The 21,652-nt window shown below is 45.0% G+C and overlaps 2 protein-coding genes across 2 annotated transcripts in view; both read left to right on the forward strand.

The window, feature by feature from the left end:
• Positions 1-7,809, forward strand: part of LOC118369047 (stAR-related lipid transfer protein 9-like) — a 30,017-nt gene extending 22,208 nt beyond the window's left edge. The window contains exons 4-9 of the mRNA XM_052496623.1: positions 4,602-4,718; positions 4,949-4,981; positions 5,071-5,132; positions 6,033-6,145; positions 6,834-6,976; positions 7,116-7,809. Coding sequence (XP_052352583.1) covers positions 4,602-4,718; positions 4,949-4,981; positions 5,071-5,132; positions 6,033-6,145; positions 6,834-6,976; positions 7,116-7,187 — 540 coding nt within the window. The 3' untranslated portion in view covers positions 7,188-7,809. The remainder of the gene's footprint in view (positions 1-4,601; positions 4,719-4,948; positions 4,982-5,070; positions 5,133-6,032; positions 6,146-6,833; positions 6,977-7,115) is intronic.
• Positions 7,810-11,536: 3,727 nt separating this feature from the next.
• On the forward strand, positions 11,537-21,650 carry LOC118369048 (stAR-related lipid transfer protein 9-like). The gene is made up of 13 exons (XM_052495866.1): positions 11,537-11,576; positions 11,779-11,988; positions 13,470-13,567; positions 13,712-13,789; positions 13,938-14,015; positions 14,206-14,385; positions 15,856-15,907; positions 16,021-16,146; positions 16,312-16,394; positions 16,485-16,546; positions 19,203-19,420; positions 21,117-21,523; positions 21,621-21,650. The coding sequence occupies exons 1-13, from the start codon at positions 11,537-11,539 to the stop codon at positions 21,648-21,650; spliced, it is 1,662 nt and encodes a 553-aa protein (XP_052351826.1).
• Positions 21,651-21,652: the final 2 nt, after the last annotated feature.

The raw sequence follows: 21,652 nt of genomic DNA on the forward strand, positions 1-21,652 counted from the left end.
TCTCCCGTCTGGATTACTGCAACTCGCTGTTGGCTGGGCTCCCTGCCTGTGCCATTAAACCCCTACAACTCATCCAGAACGCCGCAGCCCGTCTGGTGTTCAACCTTCCCAAGTTCTCTCACGTCACCCCGCTCCTCCGCTCTCTCCACTGGCTTCCAGTTGAAGCTCGCATCCGCTACAAGACCATGGTGCTTGCCTACGGAGCTGTGAGGGGAACGGCACCTCAGTACCTCCAGGCTCTGATCAGGCCCTACACCCAAACAAGGGCACTGCGTTCATCCACCTCTGGCCTGCTCGCCTCCCTACCACTGAGGAAGTACAGTTCCCGCTCAGCCCAGTCAAAACTGTTCGCTGCTCTGGCTCCCAAATGGTGGAACACACTCCCTCACGACGCCAAGACAGCGGAGTCAATCACCACCTTCCGGAGACACCTGAAACCCCACCTCTTTAAGGAATACCTAGGATAGGATAAGTAATCCTTCTCACCCCCCCTCCCCTTAAAAGATTTAGATGCACTATTGTAAAGTGGCTGTTCCACTGGATGTCATAAGGTGAATGCACCAATTTGTAAGTCGCTCTGGATAAGAGCGTCTGCTAAATGACTTAAATGTAAATGTAAATGTAATGCTTACTGAGTCTGTACATAGTCAAAGATTACCTTGATTTTGTATATATTTTTTTCAAGGTTTTTAAATTCTGTCTCTCCCTCCCATGTGTAGGCAGGCATGAGTAAAGCATGAATAATGTTCAGAAGCCTGTGTATCTGTGTAGCTCTCAGTGTCTCTCCCTCTACACACCATCATATACACTGAGTAACCCAAACATTAGGAGCACCTTCTTAATATTGAGTTGCACCCCCTGCCCCTATTGCCCTCAAAACAACCTAAATTTGTCAGGGCATGGACTCTATAAGGTGTTGAAGCGTTCCACTTCATTACCACTACCCCCAACTTCATTACCACTACCCCCAACTTCATTACCACTACCCCCAACTTCATTACCACTACCCCCACTTCATTACCACTACCCCAACTTCATGACCACTACCCCCAACTTTCATTACCACTACCCCCACTTCATGACCACTACCCCCACTTCATTACCACTACCCCCAACTTCATTACCACTACCCCCACTTCATGACCACTACCCCCACTTCATTACCACTACCCCCACTTCACTTCATGACCACTACCCCACTACTTCATTACCACTACCCCTTCATGACCACTTCATTACCACTACCCCCACTTCATGACCACTACCCCCAACTTCATTACCACTACCCCCACTTCATGACCACTACCCCCACTTCATTACCACTACCCCCAACTTCATTACCACTACCCCAATTACTTTCATGACCACTACCCCCCCACTTCATGACCACTACCCCCACTTCATTACCACTACCCCCACTTCATTACCACTACCCCCACTTCATTACCACTACCCCCACTTCATGACCACTACCCCCACTTCATGACCACTACCCCACTTCATTCATGACCACTACCCCCACTTCATGACCACTACCCCCACTTCATTACCACTACCCCCACTTCATTACCACTACCCCCACTTCATGACCACTACCCCCACTTCATTACCACTACCCCACTTCATGACCACTTCATGACCACTACCCCCATTAGCACCCCCCACTTCATTACCACTACCCCACTTCATGACTACCCCACTTCACCCCCCCCACTTCATTACCCTACACTTCATTACCACTACCCCCACTTCATTACCACTACCCCCCCCACTTCATTACCACTACCCCCACTTCATGACCACTACCCCACTTCATGACCACTACCCCCACTTTCATTACCACTACCCCCACTTCATTACCACTACCCCCACTTCATGACCACTACCCCCACTTCATGACCACTACCCCCCCCACTTCATGACCACTACCCCCACTTCATGACCACTACCCCCACTTCATGACCACTACCCCCACTTCATTACCAATACCCCCCCCTTCATTACCGCTACCCCCCCACTTCATTACCACTACCCCCACTTCATGACCACTACCCCACTTCATTACCACTACCCCCACTTCATTACCACTACCCCCACTTCATGACCACTACCCCCACTTCATTACCACTACCCCCACTTCATTACCACTACCCCCACTTCATGACCAGTACCTCCACTTCATTACCACTACCCCCACTTTTGACCACTACCCCCACTTCATGACCACTACCCCCACTTCATGACCACTCCCCCCACTTCATGACCACTCCCCCCACTTCATTACCACTACCCCCACTTCATGACCACTACCTCCACTTCATTACCACTACCCCCACTTCATGAGAGAAACTGTGCCTGGATGTTTTATTTTTTTAACCAGGCAAGTCAGTTAAGAACAAATTCTTATTTTACAATGACAGCCTACCCCAGCCAAACCCTAACCCGGACGACGCTGGGCCAATTGTGCGCCAGCCACCCTATGGGTCTCCCAATCACGGGCGGTTGTGATTCAGCCCAGGATCTAACCAGGGTCGGTAGTGACACCTCTACCACTGAGATGCAGTGCTTTAGGCCGCTGCTCAACTCGGGAACCATTGGCTGTCTCCCTATTCAAGTCTCCCTTCAGGGACTGGTTACCTGCCTGTCAAGGACAGATGTCAGGCAGATCCACCCGCAGTGCCCACCTTCTCTCTATGCCACAGGCCAGGACTGAGAGATGACCCGTATCCTACCTAACTAATCAACAAAACTCTTTGAGTCTCCCAAATGTACATATTGTCATGAATTGTACTTGTGATTTCAATGTAAATAGTTTATTGTGTGTGTAGTGTAATATCATGTATTTCAGTGACCTTGACTGACATGTGGACTGTTACTGACATTAGGTTTTGCCTGTTAACATGTGGACATGTCTTAGCTGAGATTCTGTGTGTTATGGTTGTTTCTGTTATGGCATGTGGTCAATGGCAGTTAGATAAGACATGAGACTACTGCTACTAGCCAAGTTGGTCTCCATGGTCACTGACTGACTGACTAGCCGTCTGACTGACTGGCTGACTGGCTGACTGACCGTCTGACTGACTGACTGACCGTCTGACTGACTGACTGACCGTCTGACTGGCTGACCGTCTGACTGGCTGACCGTCTGACTGACTGACTGACCGTCTGACTGACTGACCGTCTGACTGACTGACTGACCGTCTGACTGACTGACTGACCGTCTGACTGACTGACTGACTGGCTGACCGTCTGACTGACTGACTGACTGACTGACTGACCGTCTGACTGACTGACTGTCTGACTGACTGACTGACCGTCTGACTGACCGTCTGACTGACTGACTGGCTACACATCTCTGGTCAATATTGACCCTCTTAGCTGGCAGGAGAAACTTTGATGTTGTTCATTTGACCTTTTACCTTACCTTGATTATTCACACAGTTCACACAAAGGGGCCTCATTGTCATTGAAACTGACCTCCTTACCTTTTGGTTATCATGTGAAGCTTATTGAAGTGGCTGTACATGGACTGTAATAAAATATTTGATGGCTATATCCAACCATAACTCCTTCCCTGGATTGGTGTAAATGTAACCGGTGTGAAATGGCTAGCTAGTTAGCGGGGTGTGCGCTAATAGCGTTTCAATCGATGACATCACTTGCTCTGAGACCTTGAAGTCGTTTTTGTGGAGCGATGAGTAACGATGCTTCGTGGGAGGCAGTTGTTGATGTGTGCAGAGGCTCCCTGGTTTGAGCCCAGGTAGGGGCGAAGAGAGGGACGGAAGCAAAACTGAGGAACAATGTTTGATCCTGTGTGATACTGGCTCTGGATCAGGTTCCTGCTGCTGGTGGTGTGTTTACCTGGGCCTAGCCCGGGACCTCCTGGGCTGCTGGGTGCCATGCATATCCGTAGGCCTGGGGCCTGAGAGGCAGGTACTCCTCCAACCCCCTGATCTCGCCCTAGCCGAGGGGAGGAAGGAAAATAATGCGCCCAGACTGACTATGTGTCTATGTGTATGGGACTTTCTCCGGATCTCTGCACAATCCGATCCTTCTCCTCAGGGAGGTTTATTTTTCTGCCCAACAACTAGCTTTCAAATCCCCCACCGTTGCGGCCCTGCCACCCGGCCTCCCGTCCTGCCACCCAGCCTCCCGTCCTGCCACCCGGCCTCCCGTCCTGTCACCTGGCCTCCCATCCTGCCACCCGGCCTCCCGTCCTGCCACCCGGCCTCCCGTCCTGCCACCCAGCCTCCCGTCCTGCCACCCGGCCTCCCGTCCTGTCACCTGGCCTCCCATCCTGCCACCCGGCCTCCCGTCCTGCCACCCGGCCTCCCGTCCTGCCACCCAGCCTCCCGTCCTGCCACCCGGCCTCCCGTCCTGTCACCTGGCCTCCCATCCTGCCACCCGGCCTCCCGTCCTGCCACCCGGCCTCCCGTCCTGCCACCCGGCCTCCCGTCCTGCCACTCTCGCCCATGCCCCCTTCTTCTGACTGTAGCCCTTAAACGTTGAACTTAATAAACACTGCCTGTCGTTGTGTTGTTGTGACCCAACACTTTCCCATCTTTACTATATAGTAGTTGGGTTTGTGTGCTCTCCTGTAGGTGTTCCAGGACCTGGGAGTGATGGTGCTGGCTGGGGCGTCAGAGGGCTACAACGTCTGTCTGTTTGCCTACGGGCAGACTGGCACTGGCAAGACCTACACCATGATGGGCACACTGGTGAGGAGGGGATTATAACCATCATATGGTAACACTTGACTTAATGCAGGCATAATGCATTATGATGCAGTTATAATGTGTTGTAAGGAAAGTGTTACCTATCATATCATCTGGAACATGGCTGTTGGCATTCTCCGCTCTGCTATATGTGTTGAAAGAAGACACAGTGTCAATGGAGTTAATGACTCTTCTCTTTCCCTCTCTACCTCACTTCCTCCTCCTCCTCTCAGGACTCCATGGGCCTGACCCCCAGGATTTGTCAGGTAAGGAAGTGGTCCTATAATTCATTCTACAGGGTCCTGGTGAGGTAGTGTTCTGGTAATGACCAGTTCTACCTGTCTGGTCTCTACAGGGCCTGTTCAAATCTGATGACACATTCCCCGAAGGACACAACTCAAGCAGGGTTGAGATCAGGTAAGAGGGGTCTGAGGTAAGAGGGAACATTGTGTTTGAGGTAAGAGGAACATTGTGTTTGAGGTAAGAGGAACATTGTGTTTGAGGTAAGGGGGAACATTGTGTTTGAGGTAAGGGGGAACATTGTGTTTGAGGTAAGAGGAACATTGTGTTTGAGGTAAGAGGAACATTGTGTTTGAGGTAAGAGGAACATTGTGTTTGAGGTAAGAGGAACATTGTGTTTGAGGTAAGGGGGAACATTGTGTTTGAGGTAAGAGGAACATTGTGTTTGAGGTAAGAGGGAACATTGTGTTTGAGGTAAGAGGAACATTGTGTTTGAGGTAAGGGGGAACATTGTGTTTGAGGTAAGAGGGAACATTGTGTTTGAGGTAAGAGGCACATTGTGTTTGAGGTAAGAGGAACATTGTGTTTGAGGTAAGAGGCACATTGTGTTTGAGGTAAGAGGGAACATTGTGTTTGAGGTAAGAGGGAACATTGTGTTTGAGGTAAGAGGAACATTGTGTTTGAGGTAAGAGGAACATTGTGTTTGAGGTAAGAGGAACATTGTGTTTGAGGTAAGGGGGGACATTGTGTTTGAGGTAAGGGGGAACATTGTGTTTGAGGTAAGAGGAACATTGTGTTTGAGGTAAGAGGAACATTGTGTTTGAGGTAAGAGGAACATTGTGTTTGAGGTAAGGGGGAACATTGTGTTTGAGGTAAGAGGAACATTGTGTTTGAGGTAAGAGGAACATTGTGTTTGAGGTAAGAGGAACATTGTGTTTGAGGTAAGGGGGAACATTGTGTTTGAGGTAAGAGGAACATTGTGTTTGAGGTAAGAGGAACATTGTGTTTGAGGTAAGAGGAACATTGAACTGACTCCGACTATCAGTGAGTGTATTATTTACTATTCATCACCCACAGTTTCCTGGAGATCTACAATGAGCGTGTTCGTGACCTGCTGCGAGGCAGAGAGCAGCAGAAGAAACCCTCCCTACGGGTTAGGGAGCATCCTGAGAAAGGACCCTATGTACAAGGTGAAGTACAGAACAAGTGTCTACTAACAAGTGTGTACTGCACTTGCTAGCTGACAGCTGACAGATTTGAACTCTGTGTTTGTCTTCATTTGTACAATTTGATTACCTATACATTTCTTGCTAATTTAATCGTGTTACTCTCACTCTTAACAACCAGAAAGTTGTTATTCTACATGACTTCTCTCTCTCTCTCTCGCCCTCATCTCTCTCTCTCTTCCCCTCTATACCTTCAAGCCCAACATCCACTCATTGTCCGTGTCAGGAGATATCCCAGAGTATCACAGGAATTGATGTCACTTCCTGGTGGCATTAAGGAGCACATTGCTCTACTCTACACACTGAACACATTGTAATGTTTGGTTCTCCAGAGTCCCTTTGTCTCTCTCTCTCGTTCCAAAACCCTAACCACCGTTAAGTCTCTTGGTCTAAGAAGCATTCTAAAACATTTTCATCATCACTGACTTCTAAATTTACTGCAGAAAAAGAATGATGTCATAATTTGGAAATTAGAAGTTGAGGGTTGCTGTGACACAAAACATATGCAGCTCTGTGCTGGGAGTTTTTTCTACTGACAAACCGGAATCCTGAGGCAACAGAACTTAGTTGCTCATCACTTCCTAATCCCACACCACTGCCATCTCAACCAGGGTTGTTTAATTAAAGATTTGTCGGTCTGTCCTCTCCTCAGACCTGTCCCAGCATGTGGTGTCTGACTACAAGCAGGCGGTGGACCTATTGGAGGAGGGCATTGCCAACCGCATCACCGCGGCAACACACATCCACGACGCTAGCAGCAGATCCCATGCCATCTTCACCATCCAGTACACCCAGGTGAGGTCACAACCCGGTGTCAATTCAGTCCCAGCACTTAGATTCACTCACCCAGGTCACGACCCTGTTAATTCACCAATCACAGTAGTTCTTACTGCAATTAAAGCATTGAAAAAGTATGTTTTTTTGTCCCATACAGTCTATTATGGAGGACAACTTTCCCTCAGAGATTGTAAGCAAGATCAACCTGGTAGACCTGGCTGGCAGGTGAGTTTGTTAAAGAGGTCGCCATGCTTATTCAGAATCAGAATCATCTTTATTCACCAAGTACGTACTCAGAATATTACTTGGTGATTTGGTGCTGCTAGTGATAGACAACATTTAGAGACGGATATCAGCCTTGTCATTCCAGAAGGTCTTTGTATGCATGACCAAGCTGCCCCCTAGTGGATCTCTTCTGCCACGACTGTGTGTTCACTGAGCCGGCACTTTCATTTTATCACAACACAGCTTTTCAGTAGATACCATTTCCATCACAGGAGGTTGGTGGCACCTTAATTGGGGAGGACGGGCTTGTGGTAATGAGTGGAGTGGAATTAGTGGAACAGTATCAACATCCTACTCATGGTTTCCATGGTTTCCTTGTGTTTGATGCGATTCCATTTGCTCCATTCCAGCCATATTATGAGCCGTCCTCCCCTTTGCAGCCTCCACTGATTTCCAGTGTTGCGTTTCTCTTTAGACAATGTAATCTCCAGTGTGTGTTGTGTTTTACTGCTCTGAAAGTGAGAGAGCAGACCCCCACTACTGCAGAGACAGACTCACTGAGGGATCCAACATCAACAAGTCCCTGGTGACACTGGGTATCGTCATCTCTGTTCTGGGTAAATAAAGGGGACTTTTAATTTGAAGTACTGACTTTTATTCTCAAATCCCTTCAAATCCCATCTCTGTTGTTCCATCTCTTTGTCAGAATTTAGCTTATCGTACAAAAAAACATACTGAACATAAATGAACATATTTAATTCATACCGGGTGAAATGAACATATTTAATTCATACAGGGTGATATGAACATCTTTAATTAATACAGGGTGATATGAACATATTGCATTCATACAGGGTGAAATGAACATATTTCATTCATACAGGGTGATATGAACATATTGCATTCATACAGGGTGAAATGAACATATTTCATTCATACAGGTTGACATGAACATCTTTAATTAATACAGGGTGACATGAACATCTTTAATTAATACAGGGTGATATGAACATCTTTATTGCCTGCATCCGTAATGGGTCAGCGGTCAAACGACCTCCACTCATCACTGTAAAACGCTCCCTGAAACACTTCAGCGAGCAGGCCTTTCTAATCGACCTGGCCGGGGTATCCTGGAAGGATATTGATCTCATCCCGATGCCTGGATATTTTTTTAAAATGCCTTCCTAACCATCTTAAATAAACATGCCCCATTCAATAAATTTAGAACCAGGAACAGATTGGTTCTCCCCAGACCTGACTGCCCTTAACCAACACAAAAACATCCTATGGCGTTCTGCATTAGCATCGAACAGCCCCCGTGATATGCAGCTGTTCAGGGAAGCTAGAAACCGTTATACACAGGCAGTTAGAAAAGCCAAGGCTAGCTTTTTCAAGCAGAAATTTGCTTCCTGCAACACTAACTTAAAAAAGTTCTGGGACACTGTAAAGTCCATGGAGAATAAGAACACCTCCTCCCAGCTGCCCACTGCACTGAAGATAGGAAACACTGTCACCACTGATAAATCCACCATAATTGAGAATTTCAATAAGCATTTTTCTACGGCTGGCCATGCTTTCCACCTGGCTACTCCTACCCCGGTCAACAGCACTGCACCCCCAACAGCAACTCGCCCAAGCCTTCCCCATTTCTCCTTCTCCCAAATCCGTTCAGCTGATGTTCTGAAAGAGCTGCAAAATCTGGACCCCTATAAATCAGACAGGCTAGACAATCTGGACCCTTTCTTTCTAAAATGATCTGCCGAAATTGTTGCCACCCCTATTACTAGCCTGTTCAACCTCTCTTTCGTGTCATCTGAGATTCCCAAAGATTGGAAAGCAGCTGCGGTCATCCCCCTCTTCAAAGGGGGACACACTCTTGACCCAAACTGCTACAGACCTATATCTATCCTACCATGCCTTTCTAAGGTCTTCGAAAGCCAAGTCAACAAACAGATTACCGACCATTTCGAATCTCACCATACCTGCTCTGCTATGCAATCTGGTTTCAGAGCTGGTCATGGGTGCACCTCAGCCACGCTCAAGGTCCTAAACGATATCTTAACCGCCATCGATAAGAAACATTACTGTGCAGCCGTATTCATTGATCTGGCCAAGGCTTTCGACTCTGTCAATCACCACATCCTCATCGGCAGTCTCGACAGCCTTGGTTTCTCAAATGATTGCCTCGCCTGGTTCACCAACTACTTCTCTGATAGAGTTCAGTGTGTCAAATCGGAGGGTCTGCTGTCCGGACCTCTGGCAGTCTCTATGGGGGTGCCACAGGGTTCAATTCTTGGACCGACTCTCTTCTCTGTATACATCAATGAGGTCGCTCTTGCTGCTGGTGAGTCTCTGATCCACCTCTACGCAGACGACACCATTCTGTATACTTCTGGCCCTTCTTTGGACACTGTGTTAACAACCCTCCAGGCAAGCTTCAATGCCATACAACTCTCCTTCCGTGGCCTCCAATTGCTCTTAAATACAAGTAAAACTAAATGCATGCTCTTCAACCGATCGCTACCTGCACCTACCCGCCTGTCCAACATCACTACTCTGGACGGCTCTGACTTAGAATACGTGGACAACTACAAATACTTAGGTGTCTGGTTAGACTGTAAACTCTCCTTCCAGACCCATATCAAACATCTCCAATCCAAAGTTAAATCTAGAATTGGCTTCCTATTTCGCAACAAAGCATCCTTCACTCATGCTGCCAAACATACCCTTGTAAAACTGACCATCCTACCAATCCTCGACTTTGGCGATGTAATTTACAAAATAGCCTCCAATACCCTACTCAACAAATTGGATGCAGTCTATCACAGTGCAATCCGTTTTGTCACCAAAGCCCCATATACTACCCACCATTGCGACCTGTACGCTCTCGTTGGCTGGCCCTCGCTTCATACTCGTCGCCAAAACCACTGGCTCCATGTCATCTACAAGACCCTGCTAGGTAAAGTCCCCCCTTACCTCAGCTCGCTGGTCACCATAGCATCTCCCACCTGTAGCACACGCTCCAGCAGGTATATCTCTCTAGTCATCCCCAAAACCAATTCTTTCTTTGGCCTTTCTTTCTCCTTCCAGTTCTCTGCTGCCAATGACTGGAACGAACTACAAAAATCTCTGAAACTGGAAACACTTATCTCCCTCACTAGCTTTAAGCACCAACTGTCAGAGCAGCTCACAGATTACTGCACCTGTACATAGCCCACCTATAATTTAGCCCTAACAACTACCTCTTTCCCAACTGTATTTAATTAATTTATTTATTTTGCTCCTTTGCACCCCATTATTTTTATTTCTACTTTGCACATTCTTCCATTGCAAAACTACCATTCCAGTGTTTTACTTGCTATATTGTATTTACTTTGCCACCATGGCCTTTTTTGCCTTTACCTCCCTTCTCACCTAATTTGCTCACATTGTATATAGACTTGTTTATACTGTATTATTGACTGTATGTTTGTTTTACTCCATGTGTAACTCTGTGTCGTTGTATCTGTCAAACTGCTTTGCTTTATCTTGGCCAGGTCGCAATTGTAAATGAGAACTTGTTCTCAACTTGCCTACCTGGTTAAATAAAGGTGAAATAAATAAAAAATAAAAACAAATTCATACAGGGTGACATGAACATCTTTAATTAATACAGGGTGATATGAACATCTTTATTTCAGACAGGGTGATATGAACATCTTTAATTAATACAGGGTGATATGAACATCTTTAATTAATACAGGGTGATATGAACATCTTTAATTAATACAGGGTGATATGAACATCTTTAATTAATACAGGGTGATATGAACATCTTTAATTAATACAGGGTGATATGAACATCTTTAATTAATACAGGGTGATATGAACATCTTTAATTAATACAGGGTGATATGAACATCGTTATTTCAGACAGGGTGACATGAACATGTTTCATTCATACAGGGTGATATGAACATCTTTATTTCAGACAGGGTGATATGAACATCTTTAATTAATACAGGGTGATATGAACATCTTTAATTAATACAGGGTGATATGAACATCTTTAATTAATACAGGGTGATATGAACATCTTTAATTAATACAGGGTGATATGAACATCGTTATTTCAGACAGGGTGACATGAACATGTTTCATTCATACAGGGTGATATGAACATCTTTAATTCATACAGGGTGATATGAACATCTTTAATTCATACAGGGTGATATGAACATCTTTAATTCATACAGGGTGATATGAACATCGTTTTTCAGACAGGGTGACATGAACATATTTCATTCATACAGGGTGACATGAACATATTTCATTCATACAGGGTGATATTTGTAGATCATGTTCTCTAGAAGTATGCCTCACGTAACTGACCCAGTGCCCTACAGTCTACACTGTGAGATGAGCCAAGCGAGACTACCCTACTTTTAACACAATCCGTTACACTGTCCCTGTATCTCTCCCTAACTCTGTCTCGATATTGTCCCTCTCTCTTGTCCTTCCCTCTCCTTACCTGTCCCTTTCTCTTTCCCTGTCTTTGTCTCTGTTCCTATCTCTATAACCCAACCCTCCCCTTGTCTCTGTCCGTCCCTCTCTAGCCCAGAACTCTCAGATGTCCAGTAGTTGTCAGAGCATCAACAGTGTGGCCAGTGAGGGCGAGGGCAGCAGTGTGGCCAGTCACAGCTGTCTGTCTGGTGGTGGTGGTGGAGGAGGGAGAAGACACTGCTTCATCCCCTACAGGGACTCAGTCCTCACCTGGCTCCTCAAAGACAGCCTGGGAGGAAACGCTAAGACCATCATGATCGCCAGTGAGTTGTAGTCTCTTCCTACAACTGCCTTGTGGAACACTGCCACTGAGTCTGGCAAGCGAGACTATCCAGTCACAAAAATTGGCTAAACACATTTGTGTAAACTAGTGGGACTCGAGGGAAGTACTTGATCAAATCAAAGTTTATTTGTCACGTGCGCCGAATACAACAGGTGTTCACCTTACAGTGAAATGCTTATTTGATGTAATAGTGCCAATGTTTGTTGGACTTTGGAATTATAAGATGGACATTGTCTTTTTTTCCAGACCAATAGTAGTTGTTGATATAGTCACAGAGGTTGTCATGGCTGTAGTGTTATTGTTACAGTATTGAGTCACAGAGGTTGTCATGGCTGTAGTGTTATTGTTACAGTATTGAGTCACAGAGGTTGTCATGGCTGTCGTGTTATTGTTACAGTATTGAGTCACAGAGGTTGTCATGGCTGTAGTGTTATTGTTACAGTATTGAGTCACAGAGGTTGTCATGGCTGTAGTGTTATTGTTACAGTATTGAGTCACAGAGGTTGTCATGGCTGTAGTGTTATTGTTACAGTATTGAGTCACAGAGGTTGTCATGGCTGTAGTGTTATTGTTACAGTATTGAGTCACAGAGGTTGTCATGGCTGTAGTGTTATTGTTACAGTATTGAGTCACAGAGGTTGTCATGGCTGTAGTGTTATTGTTACAGTATTGAGTCACGGAGGTTGTCATGGCTGTAGTGTTATTGTTACAGTATTGAGTCACAGAGGTTGTCATGGCTGTAGTGTTATTGTTACAGTATTGAGTCACAGAGGTTGTCATGGCTGTAGTGTTATTGTTACAGTATTGAGTCACAGAGGTTGTCATGGCTGTAGTGTTATTGTTACAGTATTGAGTCACAGAGGTTGTCATGGCTGTAGTGTTATTGTTACAGTATTGAGTCACAGAGGTTGTCATGGCTGTAGTGTTATTGTTACAGTATTGAGTCACAGAGGTTGTCATGGCTGTAGTGTTATTGTTACAGTATTGAGTCACAGAGGTTGTCATGGCTGTAGTGTTATTGTTACAGTATTGAGTCACAGAGGTTGTCATGGCCGTAGTGTTATTGTTACAGTATTGAGTCACAGAGGTTGTCATGGCTGTAGTGTTATTGTTACAGTATTGAGTCACAGAGGTTGTCATGGCTGTAGTGTTATTGTTACAGTATTGAGTCACAGAGGTTGTCATGGCCGTAGTGTTATTGTTACAGTATTGAGTCACAGAGGTTGTCATGGCTGTAGTGTTATTGTTACAGTATTGAGTCACAGAGGTTGTCATGGCCGTAGTGTTATTGTTACAGTATTGAGTCACAGAGGTTGTCATGGCCGTAGTGTTATTGTTACAGTATTGAGTCACAGAGGTTGTCATGGCTGTAGTGTTATTGTTACAGTATTGAGTCACAGAGGTTGTCATGGCTGTAGTGTTATTGTTAGAGTGGTAAATGTGATTCCCTGTCTGTTGCAGCTGTGTCCCCATCCAGTAGCAGCTACAATGAGACTCTCAGCACCCTGCGCTACGCTGCTCATGCTAGGAACATCGTCAACAAGCCCAGGGTCAATGAGGTAAGGCTTCTGGAGATGTTGTTCTGTATTTGTGGGGCCATTGCCTTGTCAAGTCATCCACTGCCTTTTATCACTGTGAGGTCTGAATTTGTTCGGGACACCGTAGAGAAACGTTTTCAGATGAAAAGGGATGTCTTTCTACAGGATGCGAGTGTGAGGCTGATCCGAGAGCTACGCGAGGAGATAGACAGGCTGAAGTGTACGCTTCTCAGCTTCCAAATGGTACTTATCGTCCCGGATTATTATTAGGAATGGAATCATCTGAGATCACCTGGTTTTGATGTCAGATTATTAGTGCTCACTGCCTTCATGTTATTTGTCTTTGCTAAATTGACCAAAATGTATTATTTCTCCTTTAATTCCATCGTAGCAACGGAATCCTGGCCCTTCTCTGAGTGATCAGAGAGACGGGAGTCTGTCTGACATCGTGTTGCAGAATGAACTAAAGGTAGAGTAACGATATATTAGATATCTACTTGACGCTGCTCCAGAATTGTATTCTCCACTTTGATTTATTTGATCCTTTCCTGACATCACTACTCTCTACTATACCTGAACCTACTGTCTCCAGCTGAAAGGACTTTACATGTCTTTTCTATTCATTCAAAGCAATCAATCAATCCTCTTCCATCCTCCAGGTGGATGAGCTGACGAAGGACTGGTCAGAGAGCTGGCGGGACAAGAAGGATCTGTTGGAACAGTACAGTGTGGATATCAACAGAGACCGGGGTGGGTTCCTCATCCACTCCCTGTTACCACATCTCATTACCCTGGACCGGGACGTACTCAGCACCGGGGTCACCTTCTATCACCTCAGGGTATATACAATACACACTTTAGGATATTAACACATACTTCCTCATCCACTTCCTGTTACCTTCTATCACCTCAGGGTATGAGCACACACACATGAATACATAGACCATAATCATACACACACACACACACACACACACACACACACACACACACACACACACACACACACACACACACACACACACACACACACACGGAACCATTGACATTCTTCTATACTACCTCTGTACATTCTGTTCTGGACTTTCTCTGACTAAAATGTCTCTCTTTTGGTCTATTACATTCTGTTCTTCCTTCTCTCTGTTCTGCTCGCTGTACCAGATGCATCTCACTCCATCCTCTCTCATGTTTCTCCCTCGTTCCTGGTGTTTTCACTTCTCTAATGGCTGAATGTGATTGGATAAGAGGCATTCCGTTGCGCTCAGGGGACGTAGCTACGACTGTCCTGATTCTCACAGCGGCAAGAATGTCTTTAGTGGCGATTATACCACTGTATTTAAAGAGTGGAAACCACCTGGGAATCCATAGTGTTCCTGTAGTTACATAATATAGCCTTTTTTCCATATAGTCGGCTTTGGGATTTGAACCAGCAATCTTCCAGTTGCTGGCCCAACGCTCTTAACCGCTAGGCTACCTGACACCAGAGTTCTGTGGACGTCATATTTTGACATAGTAGAACACTGTGTGTTAGTCATTTTATCTCAACCCACCTATTTCAACCCAACTGTGCGTTTGTTGATTTCCCCCCCCCCTCAACAATCCACTGTTTCAATTCTCTGTCATCCTAAACTCTTGGCTAAAGTCCCCCCTTATCTCAGCTCGCTGGTCACCATAGCATCTCCCACCTGTAACACGCGCTCCAGCAGGTATATCTCTCCAGTCACCCCCAAAACCAATTCTTTCTTTGGCCGCCTCTCCTTCCAGTTCTCTGCTGCCAATGACTGGAACGAACTACAAAAATCTCTGAAACTGGAAACACTTATCTCCCTCACTACCTTTAAGCACCAACTGTCAGAGCATCTTACAGATTACTGCACCTGTACATAGCCCACCTATAATTTAGCCCTAACAACTACCTCTTTCCCAACTGTATTTAATTAATTTATTTATTTTGCTCCTTTGCACCCCATTATTTTTATTTCTACTTTGCACATTCTTCCACTGCAAAACTACCATTCCAGTGTTTTACTTGCTATATTGTATTTACTTTGCCACCATGGCCTTTTTTGCCTTGACCTCCCTTCTCACCTAATTTGCTCACATTGTATATAGACTTGTTTATACTGTATTATTGACTGTATGTTTGTTTTACTCCATGTGTAACTCTGTGTCGTTGTATCTGTCGAACTGCTTTGCTTTATCTTGGCCAGGTCGCAATTGTAAATGAGAACTTGTTCTCAACTTACCTACCTGGTTAAATAAAGGTGAAATAAAAAATAAATACATTGGCTGCCTTCTGTCTGTTGTAGGAGGGGGTAACAAGGATTGGACCTCAGGACAAACTGGTTGAATCACAAATAGGTAGGCAGATGTCATATAGATATTGCACATGCAATACATGTATTTTGGGGAGAATTGCAACTTCAAATGTGTGTTTTATTTTTGAGTCCTTGTGGTATGTCTCTCCTCTCAAGTCCTCCAGGGTGGCACCACCTGTGAGATAGAGAACCAGTCTGGGGTTGTGACCCTGAGGCCGCTGCCAGGGACTGTCTGCATGATCAAAGACAGGGTGGTGACGGAGCCCTGCAGACTGGCACAAGGTAGGCCCTCACCTGGTTCTCACACACGTTTTAATCCCTGGTTAAAGAGTTTATTTCTCGTTACACTTCAGTTGACAGGGACAATTCAGTTGATGGAGTAGCCCTTTGGACCTCAACAGCCACGTCGATTTTTCAGTTTGTATCTCTATCTCTCTCTATCTTCAGGGACCTTGATCACTCTTGGAGGTGTCCACAAGTTCCGTTTCAACCACCCAGCAGAGGCTGAGGTCATGAGAGAACGGAGACAGGTGGGTGCTACTGACCAGTAATGTTGTGATCGTGAAGAAGCTCCTGATTTTTTGGGGATTGATTGGTAACTCATATTATCCGCTTGACAGGCCAGTGAAGGTGCACTGAACTGCAGCTACAATGATTTTCAAGCCTTGACCTCTGATTCCAGGTAAACACACACACTGAATGTATACTCACCACCAACCACTGACTTTCACAGGTCAGGAGCATCGTTGAATTCTGCTCACTACACATGTGCTAAAAAGATTCTGCTGAGTAAAGCCCCATTGGCCAAACCCTCCCCTAAACCGGACGACGCTGAGCCAATTGTTTCTGCTGAGCTCCCATAGAAGACCCATTGCATACATATTTGATATCTAGTCTTTGTAGTACAACCTACTGATGGTGCAGGTGCAAGGGATATAATGGTGAATGCTTCATACATGTTGTTTATTTATATGAGAGAGAGAGAGACAAAGACAAAGAGAGAGAAAGAGAGAGAGAGAGAGAGAGAGAGAGAGAGAGACAAAGAGAGAGACAGAGACAGAGAGAAAGAGAGAGAGAGAGAGAGAGAGAGAGAAAGAGAAAGAGACAGAGAGAGAGAGAGAGAGACAAAGAGAGAGAGAGAAAGAGAGAGAGAGAGAGAGAGAAAGAGACAGAGAGAGAGACACAGAGAGAGAGAGAGAGAGAAAGAGAGAGAGAGAGACAGAGAGAGAGAGAGACAAAGAGAGAGAGAGAGAGAGAGAGAGAGAGAGAGAGAGAGAGAGAGAGAGAGAGACAGAGAGAGAGAGAGAGAGAGACAGAGAGAGACAGAGAGAGACAGAGAGAGAGAGAGAGAGAGACAGAGAGAGAGAGAGAGAGCTTACTTCAGTGTCTACTACCTCTTAGTTATAGAAAGATATGTTTTGGTTTGCTCAGCTCAAATGTTTGTAGATCAAAAGGCAAATACTGGAAGAAAGGGGAAAAAACACTCACTGAAATATTATTTCAGCTTAAATGTAAAAATGTTTTGCAGCAGAGGTCAAAATGAGCGTATGCGTCGCGGCAGCAGACTCCGGCAGCGTTTGGAAAGCTTCAAATGAAGAATAATATACAAAAAAAGGGCACCCGTTGCTCACAGGAGTTCTTCATTAAAGCCTCTAGGGATCTGTGTTTGTAAGACATAAATATAAAATGGCCCTCTGTGTAACAGCAACTTTTCTCTATCACCTTCTCTCTTAAATGACTGTACGACTTCTAAACCAAGAAACCTCAGTTGACACACATCATGTCCGACCGCATTGAAGTGTCTGACTACAGGGGACTTCTCGGCACCTGTTCTCATGTTGCTCTTGTGTTCTGTAATAATATTACTTTCAATTGTCTCAGACACTTTCCAACATAATAGCCACATAGACACTTCAGTAAATAGACCACAAATGTTAATTTTAAAGGAAATTCTACCCCATTTCTTTCCTTTCCCTTGATTATTGCATCACAGTTCACACAATTATGACATGGAAAATTGCTTGAGGGGAGGGCAGATAGACAATTCTGATGGGGATACATATTAATCTGAGCTTACCAGGCAGTCCCTTAGGTTTCTGGCACATTTAAAAGTGAATTGAGGGATATTCTGAAAAGCCCCGCCCACAGAGGGCTCCATACACGGAACATGCCAATGCTTTTTAATGGAGGATTTATCAGCCTGAGAGGGAGGGAAATACGTAGAAGACAGAGACAGTAGCCTGATCATTAGGAGGGGCAGGTTTAGGAGTCAATTAGCTGTCCCGTGTGACATTACGTACTTTACAAACACACTTATCCAACAACTTCTTATCATAACCCTTGGAGGCAAACCGATCGCACAAGGTGGTGGCATGTTTTTCTAATTCATTATCAGCAATACATATTCTTCTGACCCTCAGCAGCTGGCTGTAAGGTAGACTGTTATCTAAGAGTGTCACGTTCTGACCTTAGTTCCTTTGTTATGTCTTTGTTTTAGTATGGTCAGGGCGTGAGTTGGGTGGGTTGTCTATGTTCCTTTTTCTATAATTTGGGATTTCTGTGTTCGGCCTAGTATGGTTCTCAATCAGAGGCAGCTGTCAATCGTTGTCCCTGATTGAGAATCATACTTGGGTAGCCTGGTTTCACTTTTAAGTTGTGGGTGTTTGTCTTCCGTGTCAGTGTTTGTTACCACACGGGACTGGTTTGTTCCAGTGTTCTGTTGTGTTTGATTAAACATTATGGACACTTACCACGCTGCGCATTGGTCCTCCGATCCTTCTCGCTACTCCTCCTCAGAAGAGGAGGACGAAAACCCTTACAAAGAGTAGACGGATGGTAACTTGAATAATGCAGGAGATTGTTTATATCTTCTGGCGATACAGTGGTCTGAAGTCCATTTTCTTTGCTAACCAGTACATCCAAAGAAGAAACAGTTTCCTCATTGGATTCCAGAGTGAATTTCATAGTAGGCAACCTGAAATGAATGTACAGTCTGAACTCTTTCAGTTGCTCATATGTCCCACTCCAAATTAAAAAAACATTAATGTTGTGGAACCAACATTTCAAAAGGGAGAAAAATGTATTAACATTATAAACCAATCGTCAAACTTCCCCATAAATAAATGTGCGTAATTCGGTGGGAATGGGGACCCCATCGCAGTGCCCTGTGACTGGATGTAGAAAACATTCTCAAAGCCGTTTTTGGTTAACACCACTTGAGCCACGTAAAAAGTCAGCAGGAGGCCCATGTTCATCTCTCTTGTCTACCTCAAAGTATAATTGTGTATAACTGTGTCATATATGTGTGAAATATTATTTGTGTATCTGTATGTGAACAGGGCTGGAGGAGAGGCAGTCCAGGGGCAGACAGGTGACCGTGAGGCTGAGGGGAAGGAGCCTCCCCCCAGGCAGCAGTGTGTTGAGGACCAGCTGCGGTGCGTGGAGGAGCAGAGGGGGTATGTGGAGTGTCTACGCCAAGAAATCCAGACTGAACAGAGACGAGCTGAGAGAAATCTAGAGAAAGAACAGGCCCATCTGAGACAACGACACACTGACAGTGAGTACACCTCTACTTAAATATAGGCTACAGTGCTAAATACATAGGATATACTTTGAGAGAATAGCTTACATATTTATTTATTGTATGTGTCTCTGTACAATTAAGTTATACAAGGACATGATCACTTTTTGTATGTGCATGTTAAATATGCTGTTTTATCTGCCTTCAGTCCAGCAGTGGATCTTACAAGAGAAGCAGCGTCTGGCAGCTATAACCTTAGAGGAAAGAGGAACTCAGGAGTTTAGTATACAGACTGATCCTTTACAGACTGATCCTTTACAGACTGATCCTTTACAGACTGATCCTATACAGACTGATCCTATACAGACTGATCCTTTACAGACTGATCCTTTACAGACTGATCCTTTACAGACTGATACTTTACAGACTGATCCTTTACAGACTGATCCTATACAGACTGATCCTTTACAGACTGATCCTTTACAGACTGATCCTATACAGACTGATCCTTTACAGACTGATCCTTTACAGACTGATCCTTTACAGACTGATCCTTTACAGACTGATCCTTTACAGACTGATCCTTTACAGACTGATCCTTTACAGACTGATCCTATACAGACTGATCCTTTACAGACTGATCCTTTACAGACTGATCCTATACAGACTGATCCTTTACAGACTGATCCTTTACAGACTGATCCTATACAGACTGATCCTTTACAGACTGATCCTTTACAGACTGATCCTTTACAGACTGATCCTTTACAGACTGATCCTTTACAGACTGATCCTATACAGACTGATCCTTTACAGACTGATCCTTTACAGACTGATCCTTTACAGACTGATCCTTTACAGACTGATCCTTTACAGACTGATACTTTACAGACTGATCCTATACAGACTGATCCTTTACAGACTGATCCTTTACAGACTGATCCTTTACAGACAGATCCTTTACAGACTGATCCTTTACAGACTGATACTTTACAGAGTGATCCTTTACAGACTGATACTTTACAGACTGATCCTATACAGACTGATACTTTACAGACTGATCCTATACAGACTGATCCTTTACAGACTGATCCTTTACAGACTGATCCTATACAGACTGATACTTTACAGACTGATCCTTTACAGGCTGATCCTTTACAAGCTGATCCTATACAGACTGATCCTTTACAGACTGATCCTTTACAGACTGATACTTTACAGACTGATCCTATACAGACTGATCCTATACAGACTGATCCTTTACAGACTGATCCTTTACAGACATATCCTTTACAGACTGATACTTTACAGACTGATCCTTTACAGACTGATACTTTACAGACTGATCCTATACAGACTGATACTTTACAGACTGATCCTATACAGACTGATCCTTTACAGACTGATCCTTTACAGACTGATCCTATACAGACTGATCCTTTACAGACTGATCCTTTACAGACTGATCCTATACAGACTGATACTTTACAGACTGATCCTTTACAGGCTGATCCTTTACAAGCTGATCCTATACAGACTGATCCTTTACAGACTGATCCTTTACAGACGGATCCTATACAGACGGATCCTATACAGACCGATCCTATACAGACTGATCCTATACAAACTGATCCTGCACCAGCTGATCTTATACCAGCTGATCTTATACCAGCTGATCTTATACCAGCTGATCCTATACCAACTGATCCTATACCAACTGATCCTATACCAGCTCCCATCCTAGACAGCCTGCTAACGGAAGATTCTGAAGGTTCTGATGAAGAGTGTGATCAAAGAGTTGCTCCGCCCTCTAAAGTGGTTCTATACAGGAAGAAGGTGGTTCAGGAGGAGTTGTTAAGACATCATACCCTGCGGCACGCCGAGAGCCATGTTCGACGCAAAAGGCTGCACTACCAGCTGGAGAGGATCGCTCACAAGCGCCATCTACTGGACGCTAAGAGGGAACTGCAGAGGCTAGAGAAGGCCCTGCCACCTGGACTAGAGAGCCCTGTGTCTCCTGGCCTGGGGTCTCCCTCAAGGTCAAGAGGACGTCAACCTGTTTTGCGCAGGCATTCTGTCTCATCAGACCTGCTGTCCCGCTTATACCCCCAACACACCCCAATCTTCAGGTCAGCACAAGTAGGCTAGTCTCCCACATAGATATTTATTCAAGCTAATATTTATGTTGTAAATGATAATGTCCTTATCCCTTGTTTTGTTTTGTTTTCCCCAACAGCCACTTCCTGAAGAGAAACAGACTATCTGAAC

The sequence above is a fragment of the Oncorhynchus keta genome, chromosome 35, assembly GCF_023373465.1.
Source record: "Oncorhynchus keta strain PuntledgeMale-10-30-2019 chromosome 35, Oket_V2, whole genome shotgun sequence".
Taxonomy (NCBI): domain Eukaryota; kingdom Metazoa; phylum Chordata; class Actinopteri; order Salmoniformes; family Salmonidae; genus Oncorhynchus; species Oncorhynchus keta.